General features: G+C 43.3%; 2 protein-coding genes across 2 annotated transcripts; one reads left to right on the top strand and one right to left on the bottom strand.

The window, feature by feature from the left end:
* Nucleotides 1-279: 279 nt before the first annotated feature.
* On the bottom strand, nucleotides 280-2,312 carry LOC128617816 (insulin). Its single transcript, XM_053640983.1, has 3 exons — nucleotides 1,846-2,312; nucleotides 1,596-1,644; nucleotides 280-689 (listed from the first exon to the last, which is right to left on the bottom strand). Exons 1-3 carry the CDS (start codon nucleotides 2,074-2,076, stop codon nucleotides 541-543), a joined length of 429 nt encoding a protein of 142 aa, XP_053496958.1. The 5' UTR covers nucleotides 2,077-2,312; the 3' UTR covers nucleotides 280-540.
* Nucleotides 2,313-4,195: 1,883 nt separating this feature from the next.
* si:ch211-195b15.7 (synembryn-A) lies at nucleotides 4,196-17,554 on the top strand. Its single transcript, XM_053619338.1, has 14 exons — nucleotides 4,196-4,527; nucleotides 4,855-4,902; nucleotides 5,604-5,621; nucleotides 6,165-6,263; nucleotides 7,548-7,786; nucleotides 7,859-8,092; nucleotides 8,606-8,741; nucleotides 8,827-9,018; nucleotides 9,129-9,223; nucleotides 10,018-10,168; nucleotides 10,583-10,678; nucleotides 11,315-11,459; nucleotides 13,063-13,333; nucleotides 16,733-17,554. The coding sequence occupies exons 1-14, from the start codon at nucleotides 4,438-4,440 to the stop codon at nucleotides 16,875-16,877; spliced, it is 1,959 nt and encodes a 652-aa protein (XP_053475313.1). The 5' UTR covers nucleotides 4,196-4,437; the 3' UTR covers nucleotides 16,878-17,554.
* The last annotated feature ends 1,636 nt before the right edge of the window (nucleotides 17,555-19,190 follow it).

The raw sequence follows: 19,190 nt of genomic DNA on the forward strand, positions 1-19,190 counted from the left end.
CACTGCGGGGTAAAGCTCACACTCCCGCCCCCTACAGGCTGTGGGGAGGAAACGCATCCTCAGCTGCAAATTTATCATAAACATTCTGCAAGTTTAATATTTTCCATTTGTGGTTAGTATTTTTTTTAACTTCCATAAATTAAAAAATATATATATTATAAATATTATTTACAAGTATCAGCTTTGTATATTTCACAATAATTGAAATCTCTGATTGGTGCTTTAAATAAATAGCGTTAACCGCACACAGGCCCGGTGCAGTGAAATTTCTTTATCGATTTTACTTTATTAATAAATCCTCAGTGTAATGAGATAAACTGAGATAATGAGGTAACCCAGTGCAGATAGAGATGTTTCTTTGCACTTGATTAGTTTTGTGAGATAATTCTGGGGAGAAAAAAAAGGTAAATGACTCACAGGTAATTAATGAATGAGCAGAGTTTTTATTGTAGTTTTTATATTGAGTTTATGAGTAATGTTTAGTGATGTGAGGATCCTGTGGGAGCTTTATCCTCTGAGTGAACCTCGTCCACAGTGTGTTTATATGTTGCAGTAGTTTTCCAGATCATAGTAATCGCAGGAGAAATGACAGCACTGCTCCACAATCCCTCTCTTTATCACACCGGAAACAGCAGACTCCTCCTTCCGCATCACCTGGTGGGAAACGGCGGCGTCCGTCATCATCACACCTGTACGAGCATGCGCACAATCACTCAGTTACCGATGTGTCGCTCAACAACGAGTCGGTTCTATGAGTCAACTGTTAGACGAGCGTCGAGAGCTGACTCGCATAGCTATATGAGCTGTATGGGATTTTTTGTGTTTTTATTTTTTGTCTTTCATTTCTTTTATGTTTTGTAGATGTGAGTAATACCGGCAGTGTGATTAAAATGCGGAACTGTTAGCTAGTGTGAATGGTGAGTTGTGTATTTGACTCCCAGCAGAGTGAATTAGAGATCAACTGATAATCGATTTTACCGATATTTTTCCTGATATTTAAACACTTTTCCATAACCGGATATCCGTTTTGTAATATCGGATACACCGATATTTGGCGCCATCTTGTGGGCGTTTTAAGAATTTCGTGCAGGAACGCTATTGCAGCACTGAATCTGAGGAGAGACGACTTAACAACGGTGTGCAGGGAAAGTATACTTGCTTTGCTTTAATTAATAAGCTTTATTTAACCTAACAGCCATTAATGGACAAATTTGAAGTTACATAAATGCTTGATATGTAGTTTAAGACACTTTAGTAATAGTGTAGTAACTCTTTCAGACCCTTTTATTTATTGGGGTAGAAATAAGAGTTTTTGTGTTTTGTATGCAAGGACGAAGTGAAATTGACGAAACTGTTATAAATAAAAGGGTTTGTTCAGTTCACTGGTGTAATTATCATCATTGTGTTGAAAACAGAATTAAAACAATAAATAAATAAACATCAGTTCTGCATATCAATTATTGGACACATAAACATGCAAATAATCAGTATCTGTAATAAAAAAAAATCAATATTGGTTGATCTCTAGAGTGAATGAATCACAAAGGAATCAGACACGTTCAGATATCGTTAGGCCTCTGATTGATCTGACTCACTGACAAGAACCAGAATCCACACAGAGCCCGAGTGAACAAGCCGAACAGACTGAAGAACAAAAATTAAAAACTGGCATGTTTGTTCCACTTAGTCCTGATCTTCATCTGAATATACTTTCACAGGACTAAACGTCTGTCAGGAATTTAAATAGTTTGTAAGATATTTTAATTCAGTGTGTGTCTTTATAGCAAATGGTCTGCAGTTATATAGCACCTTTTAATCTTAGTGGTTCTACAAAGTGCCACACACACACACACACACACACACACACACACACACACACTTACGGATGTCCTCGTCTCGTCCGCGTCTCCCTGACTGGTAGAACAGGCCTTTATCCCCACAGACGAGCAGCAGAGCCTCCACCAGCTGGACGCCACACAGCCTGCGGCTCCCGAAACCAGCACCGGGTCTCAGCAGGGCAACGGAGCAGAACAAGAGCAGGAGCAGTCTCACCCTCAGCATCCTGTAATACACCATACACACACACACACACACACACACAGAATACACACTTCATCAGACGCACTGAGACACTCACTGTGACATTAACACTGACACTGAAGGAACAAATTCAATGTGTTATTGTTAAAAAGGTCAGATTTAAGTACCACAGCTCAGTATTCAGTTAAATAAATTAAAGCTAAACTTACTTCTCTTTTTCACTTCTACCGTCTGTGTCGGATCAGAGCGATGAGGACGGTGGAGATGCCTCTGAGCTCTCTCTCTCTCTCTCTCGCTCTCTCTCTCTCTCATATCTATAAACCTTCCTGTAATTTATCCCGTACACTGAGTGCTGGTGATTCAGTGATTACCCTGATCTCTCTCACGCTCTCTCATTAATTACCCCCATTATTATACCCAATCAAACCACTCCGAACCCTTTCATCCCTCCATCATCATCATCATCATCATCATCTTCATCATCATCCCCCCTCTGATTTCAGCCTCAGAGTGAAGGAGAACCAGGAGTGCGGACCATCTCCGTGTCTCTCTTGTTTTCTTTCTCCTTTAATTTAAGGCTGATCGTACAGTCTGAGGGTCACACGGCTCAGAAGATCAGCTTGAACACAGAGCCGGAGGAAACAAGATGCAGAATAGACTACTAAATTAGCAAGCTACTGATCTACTAAACTACTGAGGCTTTTCTAAACATAAAACATTTTGAGACGTGCTGTTAGAGGAAACTAATCAACTTTAGGGGAGTAACAGTAAGTCCATTCATCACTCAGTATTATCATTATTATTAATGTTTCTGTCTCAGCTGTTGGACTACTGAACGTTTAGAATATTCCAGACATTTGATAGTTCCTCAAAGTGTTCCTTTAACACCGCGTCAGCACCACGTGGGTCAGACGCTCTGTGAGCCACAGGAGAGGTGATGAACCCAACTGCTGAGACAAACTCAGATGTAGTTGAACGTTCCAAAAAGTTTAAGGAAAAATCCAAATCAAAACAGAAAAAGGCAAAAAACAAGATGCAAAGGTTATCTATCCACACAGTTCAGTCACTGCATTCAAACATAATCCAACAGATCCTCAAGACGAAAACATCACTAAAAGGTTTTAATTATATGTGGTGTCCATAGTGTGTGAATGTGTGTGTGATGCGATGGATTAGCACCCCGCCCTGTGCCCCATGCTCCCTGGGATACGCTCCAGGTTCCCTGCAACCCTGAAGGATAAGCGGCACAGGATGGACGGACAGATGGATGGATGGATTGACGGAAGAATGGACGGATGGATGGACGGATGGACGGCCGGATGGATGGATGGACGTATGGACGTATGGACGTATGGATGGATGGACGTATGGACGGATGGACGGATGGATGGACGTATGGACGGATGGATGGACGGATGGACGGACGTATGGACGGATGGATGGATGGATGGATGGACGTATGGACGGATGGACGGATGGATGGATGGATGGACGGATGGACGTATGGACGTATGGATGGACATATGGACAGATGGACGGATGGACGGATGAATGGATGTATGGACGGATGGACAGATGGACGGATGGACGTATGGACGTATGGACAGATGGACGGATGGATGTATAGACGGATGGACGGATGGATGGATCTACGGACAGATGGATGGATGGACGTATGGACGGATGGACGGATGGACGTATGGATGGACATATGGACGGACGGATGGACAGATGGACGGATGGACGTATGGACGGATGGATGGACGTATGGACAGATGGACGTATGGACGGATGAATGGACGTATGGATGGATGGACAGATGGATGGATGGACGTATGGATGGATGGACAGATGGATGGATGGACGTATGGATGGATGGACAGATGGATGGATGGACGTATGTATGGATGGACAGATGGATGGATGGATGGAAGTAGTTGAACAGGACATGTTCACATTTAATATTCTGTGAGGTGTAATGTACACACTTAAATCTTTACAAAGTTGATTTAAATGATGTTGTTAAACTCCAGATTTGTGATTTACACTCTGACTCATCGACTCTCATGCAAATGATCCATGCAAAGTGTAATCACACCATGCGAGTGTGTGTGTGTGTGAGTGTGTGTGTGTGTTATGAAAGACGGAGAGGAGACAGGGTGGAGATTAGATTAGGAAAATGAGCAGCTAAATCCACCATGCTCAGATTACTCAAAAGGATAGAGTAACACACACACACACACACACACACACACACACACACTCTCACACACACACACACGCACTGGAGCAGGTAAGGAAGTGTAACAGGTAAGTTAATGATGAAGTATTGTTTGAAATGATCCTGGAGGTGTAAACTTTATTTGATGTGAGGTTTTATTTGCTGTAAGAGACGTCATGGCTGTGGATGTGGAGAAGATCATCCAGTGCATCACACACGGAGACCAGGACAGCGTCCTGACGCAGCTGGACCACTACAACACCGAGGCACGCCAATGTTTTTACTGTAGTAGCAAGAAAGAAATAATGCAAATGAAAAGCAGCAGTGTGTGATGATTAAACCTCGTGTGATGATTGGAGATGATGTCCTGCAGGACCAGGTTCAGTCCTGTGCAGAATTACACAGAGTAAAAATTACTTATAAAAATACTACTTTTTTTGACAAAACCTGTTTCCATGCCAACAGCACGGTATAATATCTGAGGCGTGTTAATATGTTTCTCTGAGCCGTTTTGTAACCTAGTGGAGCTTTGAGTTCTTATCATTCATCTAATTTCATATTTTTGCTTTATATTCTGTTTATTTTCTTTACAGTTTGCACAGTGTTTCTTTTTTAATGTGGAGGAAAGAGAGAGGAGAAAGGTAGGTGTGTGTGTGTGTGTGTGTGTGTGTGTGTGTGTGTGTGTGTAAAATGTCCTTAATCTCAGAGTACAGGATTAACAGAGCTATTAATGTACCATCACCTTCACTTATCTCGGCCTGTCTCTATTTAATAACGTACTGATTATTGAAAGCTTTTAGTTACTGTACACTGAGCTCTTTTTTAACGCCCCAAAGTCACTTACAGGGAACAGCGTGAGTAATCTACACAGGAGGAAATGAAATAAAATAAAAATCATGCAGTAGCAGAGCAGGAAATATACAGCACTGCGTAAAAGTCTTTACAAATCTGTAAAGAGAAGATGCTTTCAAACCTATACAAAATAAAATGTTTCTGAAATATCAAACACTGATTATAATGAGCCGTAAACATCACGAACTAAAACACATAACTTTAAATAACTTTAAACACATAACTTTTTTATCTTAAGAGATGTAGCCCCTTTAAGCTTTCTTCGGTTGTCTCTGTGGGAGAACCCTTAATGGTTCTAGGTACAGTATGGCTCTCACACTACACCAGAGTTTTGACCAATCAGAAAGTCCTCCAGGTGAAAACCTTTTTTTTTTTTTTTTCAAAGCTAAGAACCCTTAATTAACCTTTAAAGTGTAGTTCACTCAGTAATAATGTTATTAATCACCGTCTCTGTCTCTGTCTCATTACGCTCACATGGACCTGAGAACAGCAACGAGAGCTGGAGGAGGTAAAAATACTGACTCTGAGGAGCACCTGAGAGAGAGAGAGAGAGAGAGAGAGAGAGGAGAAAGAAAAAGTGAAAAAAGGGAGAGTCTGAAACAGAAGAAATATTATTTTCAGCGGTAGAAAAACTGAGATAAGGTTAAACAGCACTTTAATCCTCTCTCTCTCTCTTTCTCTCTCTCCCTCCCTCTCTCTCTCTCCCACTCTCTTTCTCTCTCTCTCCCTCTCTCCCTCCCCCCCTCTGCCCCCCCTCTCTCCCTCTTTCTCTCGCTCTCTCTCTCCCTCTCCCCCCCTCTGCCCCCCTCTCTCCCTCTTTCTCTCGCTCTCCCTCTCCCTCTCTCCCCCTCTCTCTCTCTCCCTCTCTAACTTTCTCTCTCTCTCCCTCTCTCCCTCTCTCCCCCCTCTCTCCCTCTCTCTCTTTCTCTTTCTCTCCCTCTCTCGCTCTCTCCCCCCTCTCTCTCCCTCTCTCTCTTTCTCTCTCTCTCCCTCTCTCTCCCTCTTTCTCATTCTCCCTTTCTCCCGCTCCACCCCCTCTCTCTCTCATCAGTTCCGCAGGAATAAAGTGAGAGACTACGTTCCAGACCCGGACTCAGAATTCGGCTCAGGAGATGAAGACAGTGAGGATCCAGACCTGGTCCTGCGAAGGGTGTGTTATAAACTCATCCCACACATGCTGTCTCTAGATTTAAGAAAGGGGTGGGGCCTAGCTTAAATATAATTAGACTTCATCTTATGACATTAATAAACTTAATTAACTACTGATTTTAAATACATAATATAAGAAGAAGCCTTTATTGGTCACATATACATTACAGCACAGTGAAATTCTTTTCTTCACATACCCCAGCATGTCAGAGTGCAGGGTCAGCCATGATACAGTGCCCCCTGGAGCAGACAGGGTTAAGGGCCTTGCTCAAGGGCCCAACAGTGGCAGCTTGGCACGTGTAATCTGGGTAGAACGTGGTCCGGCGTTGTCCTGCTCTGGATGGCAGCACATGTTTCTCCAGAATGTGTACATATCTTCCTGCATTAATGCTCGCCCTTTACACACCGGGATTCGACCGGATTCCTCGAATCTTTTCATTGTATCGTGCACTGTAGAAGGTGAAACGCCCAAAATCCTCCCGATGTGTCTTTGGGGAACGTTCTTCTCAAAGTGTTGGATTGTTTTCTGACTCGACCCGTCCTCACTCTTGAAGGACTCGGCCTTTTTTGGAGGCTACTTACTGTATATACTATGATTAGACGATCGCCTCACCTGTCTCACATCACCCTCTTATTTCAACTTCTCACATCGCTATTAGTCCTAAACTACCCCTGTCCCAACTTTTTTTGGGAATTTTTTATTTCAAAATAAAGGTTCATCTTCAAAAACCGATGCAATTGATTAGACAAAACATCAAATCCCTCGTCTTTATACGTGTTTTGTTTAAATAAAAGTCAGAGTACATTTACACATCACTCCTCTTTGTTTTTATTAACATTTTCCATACTGTCCCAACTTTTTTGGAATTGGGGTTGTAAACCTAGCTCAAATGAGCTAAAGACAAATAACAATAAATAATTTTGTTTCATCACGGTAGGTTCAGTAGTTAACTATGCTGACTAGTTAATGCTAACTGAAGCAGGAGCTTGAGGTAAATGATTGTGATTATGAGTTTATAGAAAACGTTCGACAAAAGATTGTAGCGTATTTAATAAACAAACTTTTTTCAATATCTTCTAATCAGTTCCATTAATTTTACATTCAAACTTTAGTGTTCCTGTATTTACTCGCATTTCTGTCCAACTGGGGGCTTTGACTGACCAATCAGGGGCCTCGTCTGTCCAGTCTGGAGCTTTACATCATCAGTCAGTGGCTAGTCACTAAAATCACTGAGTGTCTCTCTCTCTGTCTCTCTCTCTCTGTCTGTCTCTATCTTTCTCTCAGCGGTTGGCTGAAGCTCTGCTCCGGTTCATCCGGACTCGTCTCCAGCCCAGCGTTCTCAGTGCGTGTTTGCGTACACTACGTATTCTCTCCCGTGACCGCCAGGCACTCGCGCCCTTCATCACTGACTCGGCCATCCTCACCCTCGCCTCCCTGGGTGGCATCAAAACCCCACCCCTTTCTCACCATGACAATGAGGAGGAGGAGAAGGAGATAGGAGAAGAGACCGTGGACAGCGTCGCGTCAAATCCTGTCACCAACATGGACTTCCATGTCCATTTCATTGACGCTAACTTAGCAGCTCCTCATGTAAGCTCCGCCCCCTCACACACCCCACACTGTGTGAGCGAGGACATCACGGAGATGGAAAGAACTGATGACATCTACGGAGTGTTGACGAGAGGAAAGAGGGACGCCAGAGAGGAGGAAGACGAGGAGAGGAGCGAGTGGTATGATGATGGAGAGGTGTGGAGGAAAGAAGCCATGAAGACTCTCTGTAATATCATCTACAACAGCCAGAGGGCGCAAGAGAGGGCCAGTGCACTGAGGTGAGACACACACACACACACACACACACACACACACACACACACACACACACACAGAGCACTTCATTACTAGGTTCTTGCACATTCTTCATTAAAAAATTCTTGTCCATATTTTTCTTCAGCTTTACAGACTTCAGTTTTCTTGTTGATTTTAAAGATCGTCATCACTGACACTGGAGACATAAATGTTACATAAACGTCTCCTCAACATATCATTTATTGATTAGACATGTTTTTCATTTTACATCCGTTTATTAGCAGCGGAGAGTCCGCTGTACACGTCCCTGTGAATGAGCGGTTACTATGGAAACGATAACTTATTAGAACAAGTGATTTACAGCTGCACTACTGCCAGAGCTGCTGTTATAGAAAATTAATCAACACCTTCTGCCCAAATGAAATGTAAATTAAAATAAGAAATAGAAAATAAATGAAAATAAAAGCATGTGTGTATCCTTTGCTCTTGGTTTTTTTCTGTCTTTTGCGTTCCTTTTCCCCACTTTTTTCCTCCAGACTCCTCCCAGGTCTTTCGGAAAAGCTGAAGGATGGCATTCGCTCTGTGTCGCCCCCCAGTGGTCAGTTCTATGAGCTGCGGCTGCTGTTCCTGTTGACGGCTTTAAGGCCTGAACTCAGACGACAGCTGCGGCAGGTGAACACTTCAAGAGAGAGTCGTGAATATGTTATTCTTTTTTACCATGCACTTCCTCTGACACTTCCTGTTCTGCTTCCTACAGGAGCGTGGCGTGTCCATGCTGACGGCTGCTCTGGAGCAGTGTTTGGAAGTTCAGTGGGCTGATGTGTACGAGGTGGTGGCCTGGGACTCCGAGTCGCCCCCTGTCTGTAAGGAGGTCTCTCAGCGTGCCATTGAGATCCTGAAAGTCCTGTTTAACGTCACGTACAGCTCGCACACACAGCAACCTGATGAGGTCCAGCAGATTACTCACAGAAATCCGTACACTCTGCTAAGTCCACTTTCCACTGCAGTCAGTAAGAAGCAGTTAATTAAGCCTCAATGTCTCCCTGTTTATGCCCTCAGGAGGATGCAGCTCTGTATCGCCGCCTAGCTGCTGTACTGCGTCACTGCCTGCTGCTGCCCTGCCAAGGGGAAGAACTGACCGAGGAACTACAGGGGTGAGAAAACACACACATAATACATTATACAACCATGTACTGGGCTGAAGTTCTCTAATGAAGATTTAAGGGAATGTTGGGGCCTTAAGTGAACGTCCCCTCCCCTAGTTAGCAGTAATTATTCATTATTATACTTTAATGTACTCTAACACATCTCATAGTTTATAGTGATCCAATATACAGTACGCTACCAGTCTCTTTAATCATCACCTGTAACATCTCCTTAATCATCACCTGTAACATCTCTTTAACCATCACCTGCAACCTCACTTTAATCATCAGCTGTAACATCTCTTTAATCATCACCTGCAACCTCACTTTAATCATCAGCTGTAACATCTCTTTAATCATCACCTGTAACCTCTCTTTAATCATCACCTGTAACCTCTCTTTAATCATCACCTGTAACATCTCCTTAATCATCACCTGTAACCTCTCTTTAATCATCACCTGCAACCTCACTTTAATCATCAGCTGTAACCTCTCTTTAATCATCACCTGTAACATCTCCTTAATCATCACCTGTAACCTCTCTTTAATCATCACCTGCAACCTCACTTTAATCATCAGCTGTAACCTCTCTTTAATCATCAGCTGTAACCTCTCTTTAATCATCACCTGCAACCTCACTTTAATCATCACCTGTAACCTCTCTTGTCTGCTGTTACAGAATGTGAGAATCAAAGTTAGACCCATCTCATTAAACATGATAGAAGCAGATAATACATGACCTTTTGGTTGACCTCTGACCTTTTTTCTGTCCCTGAAATCTGACACCCCCCACCCCCCCACAGGCAGACGGTGAATGTGTTGTCAGCACTCCCTCTGCAGTGTCTGGACGTCCTGCTCTCGGCTTGTCTCTCTGAGGGATCGAGGGAATCGGGCGGAGTCAACATGGACTGTGTCCACTCACTGCTATTGTTCATGGAGAGGAGACTGGACAGAGTAAGAGAGAGAGAGAGAGAGAGAGAGAGAGAGAGAGAGATATTTCTGTTTTATTTAGCAGTTTTACATCTCAAAGCTGTAGTGGTTTATTAAATAAAAAATAAAACGAAAATCTAGTAAAAGACAAACCTTTGGACTGTACTGTAGATGGACAGACTGAATTTAAGAATCAGTGTTAGAAGATGGGAAATCCCTAAAATCCTTGTTTTGTTATATTTATTATACATTATTATATTTACCTTTTATTCATTTAACCCCAGATATTTTCAATCAGATATTTTCAGTCATAACTGTAACCTCTGAGTCATCTCTGTCCCTCATAAATCTCACGTCTATAGTTTATCAAGTGTGTACTTGTGTACCTGACGTGTGTGTGTGTGTGTGTGTGTATGTGTGTGTGTGTGATTATTAAAGGGTCATAAGCTGAAGGAGAGACTGACTCCGGTGCTGAACCTCCTGACTGAGAGCTGTAGGGCTCACAGAGAAACACGACACTACTTCAGACAGCAGGTGCCAAAACTTTATGCATACCAGACTGTTTACCTCACTGACTATCTGTATGTTCTACACAGTTAGTTATATTAGTATATATATGATCCATATTGAGCACTCATTTGTGTATACACTAATGTCATATAAATAAGAGAAAAGGCTTATTTATTTATTTATTTATTTATTTATTTATTTATTTATACACTTTAATCCCCATTTTAAAAATCCAGATTCCTTCAATACGGAAATTGAAAAAGTTCCCCAACCCAAATACCCTGCCCCCTTTTCCATTGTAAACAGTTTTTTTAGACTGCATTTGCATACTGGAACCTGATTGGCTCTTATATTTTATGATGCAGTAATGGCACATGTGCTTATGGATATGATTAGTTCTGATTGGTTAATATTGCAACACAGCCACTATGTCATTTGCATGAACTCAATACTAACACAGATTTCCCATGTGATTAATTTTAGCCTCGTTTAAAAATGAAATACAAATAAACAATGCGACAATAAACATTTTCCATATTTCACATCATCTGCACACTAAAAGAACTGACTCTGAACAGCTTTAATCATAAAACACATTTTATAACGTTGACATGAGTCGGGGTCCGAGTCGTCTGACCTTTCTGTGCTGTGACTGGTCAGATTCTGCCGCCGCTGAGGGACGTGGCGCTGAGACCCGAGCAAGGAGACACGATCCGTAACAAATTGGTGAGACTGATGACGCACGTGGACACGGAGCTGAAACACTGTGCCGCTGAGCTACTGTTTGTGCTCTGCAAAGAAAACGGTACAGAAACTCACACACACAGGAAGAGCTTTAACGTCGGCCATTTTGAGTCATTTAGAAAGATAAAATAGCAGAAGGACGATCAGTACAAATCCGATTATAAAACTACACGCAGTGTAGAATTCTGTCCTGTTCCTACAGTCCCACAGAACCGATGATTCCCTTCAGACATGTTTACGTGAAAGATATATTTCTCATATTCATACAGCCAAAGTCTCCTCATCGTATCACAATTCACTCCATACACTCGTAAAGATAAAGGTTCCAGTTAGAACCAAAAAGGGTTTTTTCAGCCTGATGCCACAGGACAAAGAACCTTTTACTCTCAAATTCTTTAGAGAGCCATTTATTTACTGCTGCTTTAAAGAACCCACAAATGGTTCTTCAGAGCAGTGCCACAGGGAACCATGTTATAAGTTAAAATGAAAAAAAACCTTAGTTAATGCTTTAAGGAACCAAAGTATGGTTCTTAAGAGTGATGCCTGCCAGGAGAACCTTCTGCAGTCCCACAAAGAACTTTAAAGGCTCACTTTAACCTGTTATAGGGTGATACCTTGAAGAACCAATACACAGTTTTTAAGAACCTATAATGAAACATAAAGAACTTCTTTAATCTCCAAAGAACCATATAGCTCAACTCCAGAACCATATACAATGAAAAACAGTTCTTGACAAGAAGAGGATTCTTTGCAGATCCTATGGTGCTGTAAAGAACCTTTGAGGAACCTTCATTTTTAAGAGTGTAGTGCATGTCTACATCAGTACAGGGATGTATTTTATTTTATTTATATTGTCTTCTGTTTAATTCTTCATGTCAATTTTCACGTTTAGCACTTCATCATGGTCCGTTTCTTATCTGATTTGATCTGATGGAGGACGTTCAGTTGTCCCTCTTGAATCATCATTACACCCTGCAACAGAAAGTTTTTCTGTTTCCCAAGAAAAGGTTCCAAACTGGTAACCTTTTAGGAAGCTAGGTACACTTGATAATTGGCACCCTGTCCAGGGTGTACCCGCCTTGTGCCCGATGCTCCCTGGGATAAGCTCCAGGTTGTGACCCTGAAAAGGATAAGCGGTATAGAAGATGGATGGATGGATGGATGGATGGATGGATGGCACACTTGATAATATAAAAATTCACTAGCAAACCCATCACAAATGAAAGCTCCAGTCTGTGCTTGTCTATTTTTACAGAGAGTCCTCATGAACTAGGACAAAAACAGTATTTAACAAGTATTTAACGCAGGTGTATAATGACCTAGTTAGCTTGTTAATGCATGAATTTACCTGGCAGTTCTGAACCTGAGATGATGTTGTTAATTGTTGATGTGTGTGGCAGTGGGATTCTGGATAGTACTGAGTTACAGTCATGACATGAAGGTGTGAAGCAGGTTTTTTTTCCCTCTGTTTGATGGAAAAGAACAGAAATGTGTGCGTGATATCAGCAGACGACTGAGTCTCCGAGTCCGAATAAAAATCTGAGTCTCACAAAGTGACCAATGTGAGAGATGGAAGTGATATAATGGACACTGAGTGAGTGTACTGTCTGACTAATAACCATGTGTGTGTGTTGTGTGTGTGTGTGTGTGTGTGTGTGTATCAGTGGGCCGGTTCGTGAAGTACACTGGTTATGGCAATGCAGCAGGTTTGTTAGCAGCCCGAGGCCTCCTGAGCGGTCGCAGCTCGACTCCTCAGTCTAAGTACTCCAGTGACTCAGACTCGGACACGGAGGAGTACCGACAGGCCAGAGACAGGATCAACTTGGTGACGGGGCGAGTCGAGGAGCCGCAGCCCGACCCCATGGAGGGGATGAGTGAGGAGGAGAAGGAGGCCGAAGCTGTGCGTCTTGTCACCATGTTCAACAGACTCTCCAGGTATGTGTGTGTGTGTGTGTGTGTGTGTGTGTGTCCCTGGGTGTGGCACTCCTTTTCTTGTGCTTCCTGGTTGAGTCAGTGCAGTCTATTGCTCACAGTAACTGCTATTCACTCCCAGCTCCCTTCCTGCTACACCCAGCCCCAACTTGCCTTCCCCATGACTCTCCAGCTCTGCACTCAGCTCTCACCCCACTGACCCGAGTTCAAGCCCTGACCCTGACTACACATCACCACACTCCCTTCCCACACTCCCTAACTTCCACTACCCTTCAATAAATCCTGTTTAACCTTCAGTCCTTGGGTTTGTGGTCCTCATAACAGAACAATCTGGCTACCCTGTCCCATCAGGGCACCCTCCTTAGTTAGCATGAACTACAGCTGTGTACACTCTCTGAGAGCCACCAGGCTATGGTGGCCCAGCTTGGGGTTCCTCACGCAGTAACTCAACAGCGTCCTCCCCCAAATGGTCCAGACTGCCCTGGCCCCCAGCCCAGTCAGCCTGCCTCTGTTGTCCAATCTGTCTCCTCTCACAGTTCACTATGGCGCAAAGACCATATCCCATGACCCGAGCCCTATGCAGATGACCTAGGGAGATGAAGGTCCTCCCTCCTTCAGTGTTCCTTCATGTTTGCTCAGCATCCTAATACCAATACCACCAATGAAGCCAGGGTAGCCTATGTCATGAGGCTTCTTAGGGGAGATGCTTTAGCCTGGGCCACTGGCACATGGGATAGGCAGCCAGCTCTGTGGTCCTCTCTCTTTTCCTTCACCACAGAACTATGGAAGTTTTTTGACCACCCTGTCTGAGGGAAGGAGGTCACCAAGTGCCTGCTCTCCCTCCGCCAGGGGTCTTGCAGTGTGGTGAAGTATTCGGTGGAGTTCCATGTTCTGGCCGCCGAGTCTGGGTAGAGCTAGGAGATGCTCCAGGAAGTATTTGTAAATGGACTCAATGAGCAGATGAAGAACAAACTTGCCATAAAAGACGAGTCAGACTCTCTCGATGCGCTGGATCTCCCTCGTTATCTGGCTGGATAAATCACATGTGATTGAGGTGCAGAGAGAGAGCTGGCTGGCCCCAGGCCCCTCAAGCCCCTCGTCTTCCTCCCCGTTTGTTCACCAACCCAGCCCCTGGGCCTCAGACCAGTCCTCAAGTCCCTTCCAGTTCCCCTTTGTTTGGAGAAGAACCCATGCAGGTAGGCTTGGGCCCGGCTCACCCCTGCCAAACACGACCGCTGGTTCCAGGATGGTGCGTTCATATACTGTGGCCAATCAAACCACTTCATAGCCACCTGTCCTTGGCCAAAGAGCACCACCTCTCCTATCTCCCTGTCCCACTACAAGATTCCAGCCACCCTGTGCCACAACCAGCTCTCCATTCCCCTATGTGCGCTGGTCAACTCAGGCACCGAAGACAGTTTCCTGTGTCTGCCGTTAGCTTCCCAGTCTGGCCTCCCCTTGGAACAACTGGACCCCCTATGACTGTTAATGCGCTGTATGGGAGATTCTTGGCCCAGGTCACCCATCACACTGTTCCACTGCTCCTGGTTCTCTTGGGAAACTACCGCGAGCAGGTCTGTTTTAATGTCATCTCCTCCCCACATACTCCCCTAGTTTTGGACCACTCCTGGTTAACTAAACACAACCCCCAGACAGACTGATTGGCTGGTTGGGTTGTCAACTGGAGCCTCGTCTGCCTCTCTTCATGTCTGAAATGAACTCTTCCACCCATTACATCCACAACAGCACCTCTGACCCTAAGCCCTCCAAACCTCTCGTCCATGCCCCCCTAGTATCATGACCTGGGAGAGGTCTTCATCAAGGACCGGGCTCTCTCACTACCACCTCACCTCCTGTATGACTACGCCATCAGCCTGCTTCCCTGTCCCGTCCTGAGAGAGAGGCCATGGAAAAACACATTAATGACTCCCTCGTTGCTGGTATCATCTGACCTTCTTCCTCCCCCCTGGGAGCCAGCTTCTTTTTCATGGCCAAGAAGGGCAAAACCATCCATCCTTGTATTGATTACCGGGTCCTTAACAATATCACCATTAAAAATAAGTACCTGCTGGCTCTCCTCAGCTCAGCTTTCGGAGCCCCTGCACAGAGCCACTGTGTTCACCAAATTGGACCTGCGGAATTCATACCATCTGGTCAGGATCAGAGAGGGGGATGAATGGAAGATGGCGTTCAACATCCCACTTGGCCACTTTGAATATCTGGTCATGCCATTCAGCCTCACCAATTCCCCAGTGGTCTTCCAAACCCTAGTTAATGACGTCCTCTGGGATTTCCTGAACCATTTTGTCTTTATTTACCTGAATGACCTTCTGATTTTCCCCTTTTCACCTTTTAAACAACTCTATACACAGCTCTGCATTATTATTGATGCAATAGTTTACGATGTAATATCACTACCTGCTGAGATGTCATGCTCATGTGAGCTTTATGAAATCATTTTTGCATTTTAAAGTGGACAGAGTGTTTTCAAAGACACTGTTCTTGAACAGAATTTTTTGTAAAAATGAAGAAGCAAAATTACCTAAAAAAATATCCATGTATGTCTGGGCGTGGTCTGTGTGCTTCATATTTTTCCGATTATTCCTTTAAAAACCATCTCAGAGGTGAAGCGAGGAATTTTTAAAGTATCTTTTCAGCTTTAGCGCAGGTTTGTGAGTCTGTAAATAAGCCTCCGAACGCAAACTCCCAAACTCCCAAACTCCACCTCTTTTACTCTGAGACCTCCCCCTGTCTGTGATTGGATCAAATACTACATAGTTGCTTCCATCACAGCACAGAGGGGCAGCTGCTCAATTTCAGTTCCTTGCTCACGGTTGTTGAAGCAGCAGCATGAACACCTTTAAAAACCAAACAGAGCTACAACATGATTACTGCACGACATGTCCAGAAGAGACATTAACGATGTTCACATGGGCATAAATTCAACCTGACAGAGAAAAAAAACACAAAGAGGCCAAGAAAAGAAACCATTCAGCTTCCTCTAGACTATAAGTAATATAAGAATTGGACCATCAGTATGCAACCAATCAGGATAAGAAGGCGGTTCTACTCAGTCACATGGCTTGTAAAAACAACACACAAGCCTCTTTAGCCTTATCTGCATTTAGATAGTTACAAGACTATCTATTAGACAAGACAGTTGTCACACCATGTTTAAGCCATGTTTACACTGTTGACATTATTATCTATACCAGCACTATATAATGCTTAGATCACACCCCTTGTTGTTGTTCCAAACTCCTGCCCCTTAGGCGGAAGCACTAATATACTGAATAGGTTAAACAGATAGCTTTAACTCTGAGTGTGTTTGATTTTGAGTATTACTCTTTTCCTTTCCTTTACCTCTGACTCTCTTGTTCTTTCTCTACATGTGTTTCTCAGGGATAAGATCATTCAGCCGATGTCGGTGACACCGGACGGCCGACTGGCGCCTCTCTGTGGCAGTATGAGAAATAGCGCCCTGGAAGAGGAGGAAGAGGAGGAAGAGGAGGAGGAAGAAGAAGCAGACTGTGAGGAAGTGGATTAGGATGTGATCCTGAACCCTGAACCTCCATCATTCAGTTCCAGCTCTTATCCAATTGCTAATGTAGTGGACTGAATGTGGATTTGGTAGGGAGGTAGATATGCAGGTACAGGGTTGTTAATCAGTGGCGTAGATGGAGAGCAAAAGAAAGGGATCACAAAAAGATACGGGGAAAAAGAGAAAGAGAAAACTGACAGTCCGAGATACAGTACAGAAAAGGGAAAAGAGATGAAGAATGATATATAACATGTACATAAAAGCACAGACCATGGCAGTTCTATATACAGGATAGTGTGTGTGTGTGTGTGTGTGTGTGTGTGTGTGTGTAGTCACATGATAGCAGCATCCCTGTAGGAAAATATGTAATAATTTTTGAAGAGAGTGAGAGTTACAGTGAGAGAGAGAGAGAGAGAGAGAGAGAGTGAGAGAGAGAGAGAGACACAAAGAAAGACAGCCATCATTGCAGACAGAAAAATGCTAGCAAGGTTGCCATGACTGCGTTGCCATGGTAACTACAGGAATATGTAGTTCTCCAGATTTGAGATCTATCTATCTCTCTCCCTCTCTCTCTCTCTCTTTTCCAAAGACTGAAGTGTTTACCTCGGATGAGAGCTGCTGAGGTTCAAATCTAATGCCGTGTGAGCTGTAATGAAAGAATATTAGCAGCTAAATAAAAAAACATTTCATTTCCTGTACTCTCAGAGAGGCGTTTTCATTTGCAGCACGATTCCCCCCACACTTTTATTCAAAAAGCCGTGCGATGGTGGAATTACAGCGTGCAGAGGGACCATTAACCACATCAGCACAGTTTAATGTGTGGCTTTCAATCCTCTCTGTCTGAGTCGCTGTTTTTCTCCTTTTTGTTCCCCAACCTGAAAGCCTGAGCGCCTGAGAGCCAAGGAAGGGGGAGGACGTCGGGGCAAGGCAGGAGACAGCTCATGAGTCAGCACTCACAATATAGCAAGACAACAGACGTGTTTATATGCTGTTATGATATAAAAATTAAAGTTATGATCTCACGATGAATATCAATTCAAATGCACCAAATGAAGACTTTTAAAAGAAGAGAAAACTGAGAGCACTATGTATACGCTGTTCTGATAAACTACTAAAGATTCAAACTGACTCTAGGTATGTTAAAGGTGTAGTCAGTGATTTTAGTGGTACTGTTTGCTCCAAAGCCACACCCCCAAACACTACACTACAGTAACACCCCTTTCACACCTATTGGTCCATTTTATCCAGAGAGAAATGCGTTCTTTTGGCTTTCGCTATTTGGTTTGGTTTCACACATCAAATATTTAAACGAGCCAAAAACAAACAAACAAAAACAAGAAAAGAAATCTAACAAACCTTTACAAAGTGCACATAGAAAGGACAAAAATCCCCCAAGCACAGAGACAACACGTATCCAGAAATAAACGATTATATAATTATATAAATAACTCGTTTAAAACATTTTGTGTTTCGCACCGGGTTTTCTTTCTTCCGTCAGTCCAAATCTCCAGAACCACTACAGCTCTGTCCTGTGCCTCAGTTTATCAGCTCACAGCTAGAGAAAAAACCCCAAAACACACAGCGTGACTGATTCACTTCCTGCACTGAGTCGATTCAGAGTCAAATCACTTTCTCACTAGAGTTCATTCAGAAGCAGACCGAAACCTCTCTCAGGCGCTCTCCGACCCGAGCGTGATGGCCCGAGTGTGTTCTGCTAAAGAACCGCACCGAAGAGGAGAACACATCAGGGTTCTGTTTAAACTCACTAAACATGCTGTATGAGAAAGCGTCCTATAACACTCGAATGCTGGTGCAAAAGGCGGAGCTTTCTGAATCAACATGCATGATTGACAGGTGAGTAGATCCGTCTCCTTGTCCTGATGTTGGTGGTTCATCATTATTTGTTTTTTATCTCCTGTGTATTTAATTAAAAGTGTCCAAATTTAAAGAGAAAAAAAACACTGACTGCACCTTTAATGAGTGTTAATTTTTTAACACTAACACATTCAATTAAAAAAAAGAGAATATTCTAGCATTTTCCCAAAACAAGCTACAGCCGTAACTTTAGATTTAAAGATTTAAAGTTATTAAGAAGTGAATTTATCACTCAGTTCCACCTGCTGAGTTTCCACATGCCTGGTTTCGGATTCTCCCACCATTTTCATCTCCTGAACTTTTTTAATTTTTTCGGATTTTATTTGCAGTCATCAAATACAGGAGCGCTCATTTTCAGATGAGACTGAAGCAGCTGTACAATATTTACAGAGAAATAAAACAAAAAAGCTCCAAAATGATAATAATAATAATAATAATAATCAT

Source organism: Ictalurus furcatus, chromosome 2, assembly GCF_023375685.1.
Source record: "Ictalurus furcatus strain D&B chromosome 2, Billie_1.0, whole genome shotgun sequence".
Taxonomy (NCBI): domain Eukaryota; kingdom Metazoa; phylum Chordata; class Actinopteri; order Siluriformes; family Ictaluridae; genus Ictalurus; species Ictalurus furcatus.

Excerpts from the sequence above, each read along its gene's own strand:
- si:ch211-195b15.7 (XM_053619338.1), top strand. The coding sequence starts at position 4,438 with ATGGCTGTGGATGTGGAGAAGATCATCCAGTGCATCACACACGGAGAC. Across the intron at positions 9,019-9,128 it reads ACACACAGCAACCTGATGAG|GAGGATGCAGCTCTGTATCG; the intron begins GTCCAGCAGATT and ends TTATGCCCTCAG. Across the intron at positions 13,334-16,732 it reads ATGTTCAACAGACTCTCCAG|GGATAAGATCATTCAGCCGA; the intron begins GTATGTGTGTGT and ends TGTGTTTCTCAG.
- LOC128617816 (XM_053640983.1), bottom strand. The coding sequence starts at position 2,076 with ATGGTGTATTACAGGATGCTGAGGGTGAGACTGCTCCTGCTCTTGTTC. Across the intron at positions 1,645-1,845 it reads GTGTGTGTGTGTGTGTGTGT|TCTGTTCGGCTTGTTCACTC; the intron begins GTGTGTGGCACT and ends TTTGTTCTTCAG. Across the intron at positions 690-1,595 it reads GTGGATTCTGGTTCTTGTCA|GTGTGATGATGACGGACGCC; the intron begins GTGAGTCAGATC and ends ATGCTCGTACAG.